The 12,790-nt window shown below is 38.1% G+C and overlaps 1 protein-coding gene across 1 annotated transcript; it reads right to left on the reverse strand.

Annotated features, from left to right (window-relative positions):
• Positions 1 to 4,604: 4,604 nt before the first annotated feature.
• LOC147871442 (ryanodine receptor-like) lies at positions 4,605 to 12,432 on the reverse strand. Its single transcript, XM_087361183.1, has 7 exons — positions 11,711 to 12,432; positions 11,517 to 11,622; positions 10,768 to 10,861; positions 8,801 to 8,983; positions 7,498 to 7,669; positions 6,514 to 6,592; positions 4,605 to 4,801 (listed from the first exon to the last, which is right to left on the reverse strand). Exons 1-7 carry the CDS (start codon positions 11,732 to 11,734, stop codon positions 4,605 to 4,607), a joined length of 855 nt encoding a protein of 284 aa, XP_087217309.1. The 5' UTR covers positions 11,735 to 12,432.
• Positions 12,433 to 12,790: the final 358 nt, after the last annotated feature.

The following is a 12,790-nucleotide window of genomic DNA, read 5'->3' on the forward strand; positions in this document are numbered from 1 at the left end:
GCAAATTGTCTCATAAATCAGAGGAAGACATTATACTACACCAGGGGTCGTCAACCTGGTCCATACCGCCCACTAGTGGGCGATTCAAGCTTTCATGGTGGGCAGTGTGGGTTTTTGTCCGTTGTTACAAATTTGGTTCTTCCTTCATATAACGAATACACTGCTAACAACTTCGCGAGTTTGACTTTTTAAAATATGCTTTTGCAATTTACTTTTGAATTCCATCTCTAAAATTTTGAATATAGATAATAATTCACCGGGCACTTCTCGAAGTAAACTCGTGGATGAAGGAGCAACAAATGAGCTCCGTATCAAAGGCATGAGTTTAGTGCGCATAACGGCCATCATTCAGTCTTCGAGCTGTACCTCTTTCATGGTGGTGGGCAGTATGTGCGGCACCGGTGGGCGGTAAGGAAATTTTACCATCAACAAAGATACAAAAGTGGGCTGTAGGTATAAAAAGGTTGACGACCCCTGTACTACACAAATCATGTCCATCACTGCATTTGTAATTGTCATATCACACAAATATCCATTTCAGTCACACACTTTGTAGATCTGTATCCCAAATTGTTTACTGATCCTTTCATATTTATTATCTGAAAATGAGACTTTAATATTTAGCATGAGAATCACCGACATAATTACTCTCATTTTCCAAACTGTGTTACAGTTTTCATCTTGTGTATTATAAGGTTAATATTTGTCACTGAAATGGAGAGATCTCAGAATACAAAAATCTGTCTTGTATATGAGGGTTCAGAAAGATGTTATAGTACGGACTGTATCTTTGCTGATGCTCCATCTGTACAAATATTACATATAAATAACTGTATTTCCTGCATAGTGACATCAGTAAACATTTAAGATTAGGGAGGAAGTGGCGATGAAACAATCCTTCAAAGAAAAGGTTTTATCCAATTTTCACAGAAGAGGCTCTTGCAAACAGGTCATGAGAGTACAATCATTACATTTGTAACAAAGTAAATGTCCATCTCTAATTCTAGAAGAATACTAACATGACGGTATACACATTAATGATAACGTGGAAGAAATTTTATTAACAAAATGTAGATTTATGTAGTTTAAATTCATCAGGCATTAGGTTTGACTGTTTATAAGCTAAGAGTTCCATATAAACATAACACTTGAGAACAGACTTAAAAAAGAAATTCTATCAACCAACTGACAACACCACAAAAGGAACTCACATATTCATCATGGGACTGGTCTTCTGCTGTCCATTGGGAGGAGTGACGGAATTCAACTGTTGCTGGGAGTTGCTGGCAGAAAGGCTGCCATTTGACTGCTTTTCTTGTAGTTCCCGTTTCATTGTCTCGCCTTCTGCAGCGCCCACTGTAGAAGAACGCGGTCGCAGACCACTGGTACCACTGTCTGTTATGTTGTTCTCAGGTACTTCCAGTGTTGGAGCTGGTGATGAACGGGTAGTTGGGCTAGCGTGCCCTGAAGAGGATGGGGGATCCTGGGAAAACAATATGTTTTCTGTATATGAGTAAAATGCACTATCTTTCAGACAAGATATCTGAACCTTGGGAAGATTATGTAAGAGTGGTCTAAAGAAATGCATAATAAAGAGCTTCAGAACTTAGTACTGTTTGGGTTATTAAATCAAGGAGGATAAAATGGGTCAGACACGTAATGTGCACAAAGGATATGAGAAATTCACATTAGAATTGTGCTCAGAAAACATGAAGGGCATGTAATGGATTCAATGACTCAGGTTAGGCTCCAGTGGTTGGATTTATGAACGTAACAGAGATCCTTTGCACTACGTAAAAGCAGGAAATGTACTGGATAGCTGATTATAAACTTTTGAAAATAATCCTTGCAGGGTGGAGTTTGTTCATGATCTTATCTTGGGAATGTTGTTTCACATATATATGTACATAGAAATGGAAGTAGCTTCTTCACAGCTACACTTGGAATTTGTGGACAATCTTCCTTCAAACTGACACAAAAGTTACCAAGAGGAATGTTTATTAATGTATCTTTCAAAACCACGGCCTGCTGAAGTGTCATATTTCTTATATCTGTTTCTAATAACAAACCTTTCTCTGTGACAGAGAACGTACAAAGGTTTCATAACCACTGAAAACGTTCACTGCAACTTGTAGGTCTCATACACGTTCAATTGTATCTGAAAGAAAATCATCACTTATCCAGCTCTCAAGTTCATTGGAAAAGTCATCCAATGGTTGAAAACAGCCAGAAACATTTTTTTCAACCAGTACACGTCCTCCAAAATTCTATTTTATTTATATATAAATTTGTTCACATGCCAAGATAACTGTGATAGTCACACCTTAAAATTTTGTTCACGTATCTTCGTAAGAACGTCCGCTAGGTACGCTACCCTCTGGAGTCACACAGCATCACACAGACTGTTTGTTGTTGGTCATCCAAATAATGTTACACATATACTGACACTCAGATTTCATGTCACTATGAATGACAGTCATCACCACTCTTCTGCCAGTCCTAACTTTATAAAAACTGGTAAAATGTATTGGGAGATGTGAAGTTCATCTCTAATTTGCACCGTTTTCAATAAAGTACTGCTGCACACATCCTAAATATGCATGCTGAGGGCATTAAAAATGCACACAACAATGACTGATAACCTTGTTTCCCTAAATTGTTACAGTGTGACTTAAAAGTGTAATGACGCAGTGTATCAAGTTAACTATATTGCCATAACAGCAAAGGTATTTGACAACTGAGTCAGTCCACCATTTGACAAAATTCTTTCTTAGAACCCTTGAGATTACTCAATATATTGCCAGTGTTCTGTAAAGTACAGTCTGAGTAACACTAGACTAACCCATTAAAGGCTGCAATACAGAATTACAATTCAGTGATTTGCTAATTCCGTGGTGCAGGAGTTGACAGTTATTCAGCCAATCCCACGTGCGCAGAACTTGTAGGTTCATCAAAAAAAACCACCACTGGACACAATCCATAATTAGTTCAGTACAATTTATATGCTCACATGCTAGTTTCTTAAGATCCATTTCGAAAATACTATTCATGTCTGATTCTACCATGAAGTGTTTGAAACGAAGTCATCTGTTTTACTGTTTAAATCATGATGACCATATTATAATCCTTCATTAATCATACTACTACATTAAATGTACATCTTATGGAGTTCAATGTAATTCTCTTAAATTCTGCATTCATTTCTCTTAGTCACAAATATTCTCTTCAATTCTTTGCTGCTGAACACCCTTAAAGATTTTTTATTCTTTCAAAATGAAAAACCACTTTTCCTGTTCACATAATTATTTTATTTTATTTATTTAGTGTTCTGTGTGACGACAGGTCCATATGAACAGGATCATTCCCTCCTTTTCTCGGACTGGGACCTGTTCATATACGTTCTTGGCAGATGATCCACAAGTGGTTTGCCATTGCCTTCTTCTGTGTGTGAATGGAGTAATTGTTGGGATGCCACGGAGGAAAACTCCGTGTTGCCTAGACCACGGCCTTGCCCAACACAAGTTATAAATTCGAACCCGAGACCCCAGGATTACAAGGCCAGCGTTCTAACCGCTAGACCACCGTGGCTGTTCACATAATAACAACAACAAATAAAGTCAATATACAATGTACACCAACTACTCAATTTATAGAAGAGAAATATTCATTGGAAGTCCCTTTAAAGTGAACACAAAAATAAACTTATTAGTATTAACTTACATTCAAAGAAAGTTATATATATCTCTCTCTGTCTCACGTGCGCACTCACACACGAGAGTCAAGGAAGATAAGTATACAGTTCACAAATGTTTATAATAACGAACAGCAATTAATTATAAATTAATGGAGATGCAAATAATAAGATCATGTGAGATGAGACTCTCAAAAATGACTAAGCACAAAGGAGGAACTTGGCTACATGCAAGGTGGGAGTAATGGTGATCAGGGGTGGAAATTATGTTGTATGTTACTTCTTGTCATGTGCTTCTGTGTAATAAAAAATCATTACACAAACTGAAAAAGTGATACTGATTTTTAATTGCGTAAAAATAGAATTTCATTCATTAACATTTGTAAAATGGGACGTTAGTTTGTTCTCAACACAGAGTGCAGCTCTCATTTCTAACTGTAGTTTTTTATTGCAACAGCATCTCACCTTGGATGCCTTGGGTTATGTCAGGGCAGTCCGTGTGGAATTTGTGGTGCACAAAGTGGCACTGAGACAAGTTTCCGTCTAAGTCCTTCACTTTAATCAAGTTCCATATTCACTCATGTATCATCTGGGGGATGGAGAATGGGCCCATTAGCAGCCACAGTTCCACAGAGACAAAGTCTCACCCCATCATAAGAAGAGACTACGATAGTAACAGCATGACGAAACATGAGCAAAATTATTTTGAAGTACTTGAAAGAAGCAATACGGCAGAATTTTAAGTTTCAGGTACTGATCCAGTAACATGCTATTTTACCTTACACAGTGCAGCATTCATTGGCAGACTCAATTCCTTCACAACTGGTCCAAAATCATCTCGTGAGCCCTTGCGCTTCAGCAGCTGAAAGAACGTTTGGCCTTCATGAAGATGGTACTCCCTCCCAGGTACTGATTAAGGAACTCGCTGAGTGTGGCGAGCTTGCTTTCCTTCATAGTGTGCTCTTAGCAGCATCATGAGAAACTCATTCTGCTCACGGAGACTTGAGGTCTCTACTCCTCGGAATTTAGTTAATATCACAGACTGCTCTTCTTCTGGTAACAAATCCAGGCGACGGAAGATGGCGGCTTGTGTGCGCTTGTCATTCAAACCTGAAAGAGAATCAACAAATTGTTTCTCAGAAGTTGTGCGCTCACTAAAATAAAGTGTGCATGTGTTAGATACAAGCGTAATATGGCGAAGACAAAGTAAATCAACTGTAAAGAATTTTTATGACTACTTTAGGTCTGATGATCTAGGAAGAATTCAAAATATCTTTGATCCAGCAAAGAAAACTGCAGATACTTCAGGAGTATTGCTTACATCAGTTCATGATACAGACTGTCCCAAAAAGATATATACAGACATTCAATGAATTTGCATTGCTTGAAACTCAATCAACCCTCCACCATTTGTGTATATGAATCATGGTATCATCTGTTAAGTGTAGACCACACTAGACTCCCCTCATAAACATAACACATGAAGATGAATAACAAGGCTAATAATCCATATTATAATGTGCATACATATTTTTGGGATACTCTATATTTTACAGGACACTAAACAAGATGTAGAGAGGACAATTCTCTTTTCTACTCCAAGATAATATTAAAGGCAGTACTATTGATGTCAATGAGCCGGGATAGCTCAGTCAGTATAGTGACTAGCTACGGGCTGGACGGCCGGGGTTCGATCCCCGACGGGGGCAGAGGATTTTTCCTCTAGCCTCTGCGTCCAGACCGGCTCTGGGGCCCACCCAGCTTCCTCTACAATGGGTACCGGGGTCCTTTCCCGGGGGTAAAGCCGGCCGGGGCGTGATGCTGACCACTCACCCCCATCTAGTGCCGAGGTCAAGGAAGAGAGGAGCTATACCTCCTCTCCCCCCAAACGCCTACATGGCGTATAGTGGGACAGCTTTACTTTTACCTTTTACTATTGATGTCAATTAGCGCACCTTAAGATACACAAAGCTAATCAAGAAAGAGACAATGTATGCTGTCTTATCACATTCACTATTGGGAATTTAAATGCAGGCTTATATTAAATGCCTGGGCTCATGCAAGAAGTTCTGCACTGTCTGAAGACAAAAAAAATATATTTTGCAAATTAAAAAGGAGACAAATGTTATATAATATCATTAGTAGACTTAGAGAGTGTGATACCACGTGTAGCAACAGATTTTAGTGTCACTGATTAAGTCACCACACAACAGCGTGACTTGAATTAAAATTATTTAAAATCCAGCAACAAAAACCTCACTGACAGTGAGAAATATGTTATTCTGGAAATTTTTAAATTTATAAATAAAGTTGTTTGTACTATTGTTACAGTTTCTAATTTTTATTGCTACTTATAATGTACTATGTGTACAAAATAATAATATATGTTATTAAAAAATGTTACTGGGGGGGGGGGGCACATGGTGTGATCACATGACAAGCTTTTATTGTACATTTTTAGAATTTATGGCACTCAGTCTCAAAGAGGTTTCGTGTCCTTGCCTAAATTAAAATAGAAAAAGATAGAACTGTACTAGTAACTGGTCCTTCTAGGAAACAACTGCTATGTCTGCAAGTCTGGAACCACTGAAGAGACAGGAATATAAGAAATATGTCTGGAGCGACATTCAATGTAATGATGTTCATACCTAGTTTCAAAACAATCTGTTCAGTAGAAACATTTCTGACAGTACATCATTGATCGATAAAGGAACAGACACTGGACTCATAAAAATAACCCTCACATGAGGCAGTCAACATTTTTGTTTCAAGTAAAAAATATTACGATATATATTACGAACATTATCTCATTACACACTCACCTTCTGCTTTGGCACAGAGCTTGTGGTACCACACCATTGGACAGTGTTCACAGGATAGCACTGGCAGCTTCTCACGTTGCTGAAAGTACACAACATACAGCATTCTCATCACAAAATTCTATAATTTTTATATCAGATGTTTAACACATTCACTCCCAGGTACTTGGCTGCTGGTTTACCTCTCAGTCATCTTCAGTAGTATTTCATGTTCTACAGATATGAATGACAAATGACCTACAAATTTCAATGAATTCCATTAAGGTAACTGCATGCAGTGACAGAATAAAACTACATGCTCAAAGTGTGTTCTGAAAGCGTTATGTTTTGACTTCTAAAGGCATGCTGCTCTTTGACCAGGATCATACAGCGACGATAGGAATATGCCCTGATAAGACAAAAAGCGCCTTTCTCAGAAAACTGAGAACACAGTTTCACATCCTGTAACTAGATAGTGTATGCAGGTACCTTTCGAAAGTCCTTGAATCACTGATCGACTGCCAATCACTTCTCAAATGTAATACTTCAAAATGTTAGAATTTTGTTAAAAATGGCTTAGCTGTGTGAGCATGTTAAGAACACAGAAAAAAGTCAGATTATAATTAATTCTAGGCTGTGACAGAATCTGCTATAAATATTTTACAGCTTATTTCCATTTATTTTATTAAACTTCATATTAGTGCAATGATTCTATGGTGTCCTTAACAAGATTTCTTCTTTGAAGAAACATTTTAAATTTTGCTTCTGAACAGTTTCAGTAAGATAGTATTTGGTTTCTCCATAACTGCATGTTACAATGCCACATTATTATTCATTGTGCAATGACTGTCAGGTAAAACTACAACTCTCTTTGTCAACACTTATTTAATATAATATAATAATTTCAAATTCTTACGTTACAAATCTGGTAACTTGAAAAGTAAACACCTTACTTTCCACCACATCTATTATGACCCAATTTAGTTGACGGACAATACGTATACAGACCTTGTACGAGAGCCACAGCCCTGATTCTGAGTGCTGCACAATGACAGTACTGTCACCATATTTGATGATGGGAGCTCCGATCACTTCTAGATCCCTTTCTTCCAGGACAACTTTTAGGTCATCCTTCTGTTGTCGCAAGCAGAAAGTGGACGAGGCAAGTGTAGCATCATCTCTGCGTGCAAAAATGTAAAATGTTACATGCATTTTTCCAATACAGAGATGAATATACTCTCATCCTAACTTTCAAAGCAAAAGCTATTAACACCAGTTGCCCAGCTGTTCTGTTCAAGAGCGTACGATATTACAATACGTGTCAACTCATTAAAATCATTTGTTTTCTAACTGAGAGAAATTGAAGAAAAAACTGTAAGTCATAAACCTATAATAGTAAAGACATTTTATACTTGGGTTGTAGTAAATCTTTGCAAGACTGTTTACTCTTGGGGTCCTTCTAGTTAAATGTTATAAGGTTTATAATTACTGATGGGTCAGGCATTGTATATAATGCATGTAGGCCTCAATCTCATGTAATGCAGAAATGAAACTGCTTCAGATTCTGAGGAACAAAAACTAAAACATCATTACCACCTCTGCCCAAGTTCTGTTTATATGAGCATATGCACAGAACGACTGTAAAGTCATGCAACCCATTCCTGACACACATTCTATTCTAAAAAAAAATAAATCAAGCTGAAATCAGAAAACAAACAAAAATACATTTTATATTATATGTTGCTAATGTCCACTGTGTTCGGTGATGCACGCACTCAAGCTTTCGCTCAAATTTAATGACCTGCAGTGTAGAGTTCCTGTTACAGAAAAAACAGTTCACCAAACAAGAAATTGTCAATTTCTTCGGCACAGGAGAATCTGGAAATCTAATCATAAACAAATGCTGGCCACGTTAAGTAAGAATGAAATGGTCGAACACTTTTTTGCACTTCTGAAGAAATTATCCTTGCACTTCAACTGCTGTAAGGCGACTGACGGACTAGTGCGAGGAGGTTAAAACATGACGTGTCATGTGTGGGCCTTGTACACTCACAGCAGTATTGTGTTTTTATTAATCCAGTTAAATTGTATTGAACTGCAACCATCAGCAAATATTTTAATATGGGTTATGTGACTTCTCAGTTGCCAGCCATCTCTACTGGCAGTAGAATCCAATGGTTCAACACTGCTAATGCAAATGTCAACCACTGGATACAACCCTGAGCCAGTTCCAACTTCACAACGTATTTCTGTAAAATCCATACTTCTCTTATTCTACGGTTATGCTATTTATCTTCCATAGTTAACATACTTTCTTACTAGGTAGAGCTCATTGTTCTCATTAACTCCCAAGTATCGAACAGTAGTAAGGTGGCGGATCCTCATCGGATGATACCAGTTCATGAAGCCGCCTGCCCATTTGGTTCTTGCCAATTCCAGTCGCCACAGCGATCTAGCTTGACTCATTACACTGCCACCCCCATGAACAACAATGCTGAAAAAGTTAACAATTAATTGCATACAACAGATCGCCATGGCTGTGCGTTCTATGATATGGACCATTCAGACTGGAATCACAGGTTTCAATTCAGGTTGAAGCATGTTTCTAAGTACATAACACAAAAAAACAAAACAATTTCTGTGTTCATTTCCACGTGCGTCTGCCAACGGAGTGACTATCACGTGGCCACTCTCTGTCTTCATACCCCAGGTTTCTGTTACAGACTTGTACCATGACTGGCTACACAGAATTACCATACCAGCTGTTTAAAAATTTAAATTGACCATCACACACCTAACACTTTAGACATGAAGGGTAAATCCCGTTTTCCTAAATAATCAATTTCTAACACAATTATTTATTATTAAGTGTTCTGTCTTACGACAGGTCCATTGCTCTGCCCAAAAAGAGCTCTCCAGTTGTCCCTATTCTCGGCTTCTCGCTTTAATTCCTGGAACGTCACCTTCTTTCCTTGTTTAAGGTCGTTGGTTAGCTGTATCAATCTTATTCCCAGTCCTCGCTTTCCCTCAACCTGGCCTTCGATGATATCACTCAGTAACCCATTCCTTCTCATAATATGTCCCATCCAGTTAGCTTTCCTTCGTGTAATCGCCTGCAGAATGTTTCTTTGCTCGTTGACTCTCCTCAATACTTCTTCGTTGGTCACTCGATCCGTCCACCTGATCTCTATTCTTCTCCATCACCACATTTCAAAACTCTCCAGGTATTTCTGTTCCTTCTTCCTGAGTGTCCAAGTCTCTGCTCCATACGTAACACTTCACTAGTTTCTTCTTCATCTCCAAGCCCAACTTGCTAGTGAGAAGTATCCTCTTCTTGACGAAAGCTGCCTTGGCCATGGCTATCCTTGCTTTTACTTCCTTGGTGCATAGGGTGTCCGTCGTCCCAAGTACTTGAAATGCTCCACATTCTCCATCTGTTGGTTTCCAATTACAACGTTCAATGGTTCTGCTCTCGGTGCTGTCCTCATTACCTTTGATTTTTCAATGTTGATTTCCATTCCATACTCTCTACCTGTTTCCACTAACTTGTCCATCATGTTCTGTAATTCCTCCTCTTACTTCGCCAATATTTCTAAGTCGTCTGCGTACTTTACAGTCGTTATGACTCTTCCTCCAGTTTTGAAGTCTCCAGAGCTTCCTTGGCTAGCCATTCCCCGTACAGGTTAAAAAGAATTGGTGATAAGCAGCATCCCTGTCTTACACCTCTACCTATCTCAACGCTGTTGGTGTCTCCTGAGTCCAGTCTCACTTTGACTTTTTGCTGCATATACAGGTTTTTGATTAGTCTTCTATCTCTCCAATCAATTCCAATTCTTTGTAGGATCCTCATTAATTTCTTCCATTTTACTCGATCGAAAGCCTTCTTCCAGTCGATGAAGCAGGCACATACTTCTTCCTTCCTTCTTCCTTGACATCGAGCTAACACAATTAGAATGAAAAAATTTAATTATAAAAATTAAAAATATTCCAGTGAGATCTGATACTTTCAAGATGAGTATGAAGATGGTTGTTTCTTGGATATAGCACCATGTAATATGGTATATATCAACCAAACATTTCAGAGGAGCTTATTGCCTGTATCATCACTCTGATGACGGAGATGGTAAGCTCCTCCGAAACGCACGTCCATATCTGCAAGACTACACGACGCCACATCCCAGCAGATAGCCATCTTCTTTAAAAACAATCCCTTTCTAAACATATAAAGGACCATACCTCATAACTGTATTTCATCCCTTCCAATAAAACAAATCTTACTTTTGTCCAGGTTGATCGGTCCAAGTAGATGGAATGGTGAGGCATTCATCACCCCTATGGAAGAACCTTAACACATGACCACCAAAGACATAACCTGAAATATGAATGTGCATTGTTTCAGTTACGCATCTTGCTTCAGATAGCACTAAACCATTCAGTTTCCGTTAACAAATACAACCTATAATAATATCATCTAAATGTATATGCATGCAAGTAGTAAATTATAGACCATTCAGACTGAGCAGTCAGTTTTGTGTAACTACATGCATGCATCCCCCCCCCCCACACACACACACACACATACATATATAACAGTTGTCATGTCCACAATATAATACAACTATATTTTAATGGAGGTTCATAATATCATAAAGCAGAATCTCTTCAAGTTAAGAATCAGACTTCAAAGTTATTTTTGGCATTGATCTACTGAGGTAACAACTTCTATATTGTCATTGAAATCACATTTACCAACTTAAATGAAGCGATCAATTTGAAGTATAAAATTTAAAACTGGCAGTAAAATGAAGCATTTGTTGCAACTATAGATTTGAAAGTGACAATGTTTTTTTTTTGGGTTGTGACATCAAGAAGACTCATAGGAAGATACCAAATTTCAAAGACAGTATGTTTCTCCAAATCCACAGAGCACCACAACTTGGAAGAACAACACCATCATCTTCTATCTATACTTTATAGTATGCCTGATTATAATTACTCTCTAGTGAGCTGAAGTGCTGTATACATACCTACATACTTCATCCTGCTGATACCAGTTCCATACGGTTGCACAGACCAGTGAGACACGTGAAAAGATGCGTTCACCACAGACAGGTCATTTTCTTTAGCTGTGCGCTTTAAAATGGCAAGAATGAGACAATTACAGGTTGTATTCCAATATTATGGCCAGGTTTTAAACTAGGTGTGGGAATATCCAACTTACCATCTTACTTCCCTCTAAAAGCATCTTTCAAACAAATGTTTTGCTCCTTCTACCAACTTCTTCCACTTCCCAACCAGTATCTCAACTTGTAATTGTAGCTCTGCTGCAAAGTTTCGGTCAGCATTGTTCAGCAGTTTCTGTGTTGTTATCATTTGGCTGCAGTGTTTCAATATCATCTTGGAGAGCCTGTATAAAATTTATACAGACTCCACTGTATTTTCTGTTTTTGTCTTACTATTCTGTTATAAAATTAACAGCTACAATAATTAATTTATAAGGGTCTAGGATAGAAATCACCAACATTCTTCTTTCTGTAATACAGCCTCTTCCTTCAGAAACAGAAACTTGTTCAACTGATCGTAAATTTGATTATTCTTATGAGAGTTGAATACTCATCACTGTGATCACAAAATCCTGTTATTTATTCTGAGTCACTTCAAAGCAGAAGTCATGTATAATGTATGAAGTCCTGAAGATTATATAAATTGTATGAAATGACACGTTCGAAATTGTTCTTACTTTACGTCCTCCACACAAGGGAAAGATGACACACATAAATTCAACACACGCTCAAATAACGTCACATTAACTTGCACGACCTCGCAATATATGACAGAAGAAATGCAGTGGACAGAAACGACACGCAACAGTTACGCCATTTTCTCGTACGCAGGGATGGCAACATCTGAAAAGCAGCGAACACATCCCGCCATCGCGGGAGAATGAGGGATATTCGATTATCATTCTTTGCGCACTGTAACAGACTCTGCTGCCATCTACCGACCACGGGTCTGAAGTAGATCTACGTCGAAGCACACTCCGTTGACCTGCTGTGTGAAATGCTGCCTGCAATACCTCACATACTGTAATATATGTATGTCAGTAGTTCCTCAGAAATGTTAGATGTGCTATTATCATTCTATTTCTTAATAGGTTTCCCAAACTGTCTCCTTCCTTTACATTTCTGGATCAGAACTTTGTATTTCTCATATGCCGCATATATGTTCCATGATCGCCTATCACATCCTTCTTAATTCAACTGCACTAAAAGTTTTAATTAAAAAATAAATTAAGAAGCTT

The sequence above is a fragment of the Zootermopsis nevadensis genome, unplaced genomic scaffold (genome assembly GCF_977971745.1).
Source record: "Zootermopsis nevadensis isolate Lab colony 2312 unplaced genomic scaffold, Znev_1.0 Znev_ptg000054l, whole genome shotgun sequence".
NCBI classification, from domain to species: Eukaryota; Metazoa; Arthropoda; class Insecta; order Blattodea; family Termopsidae; genus Zootermopsis; species Zootermopsis nevadensis.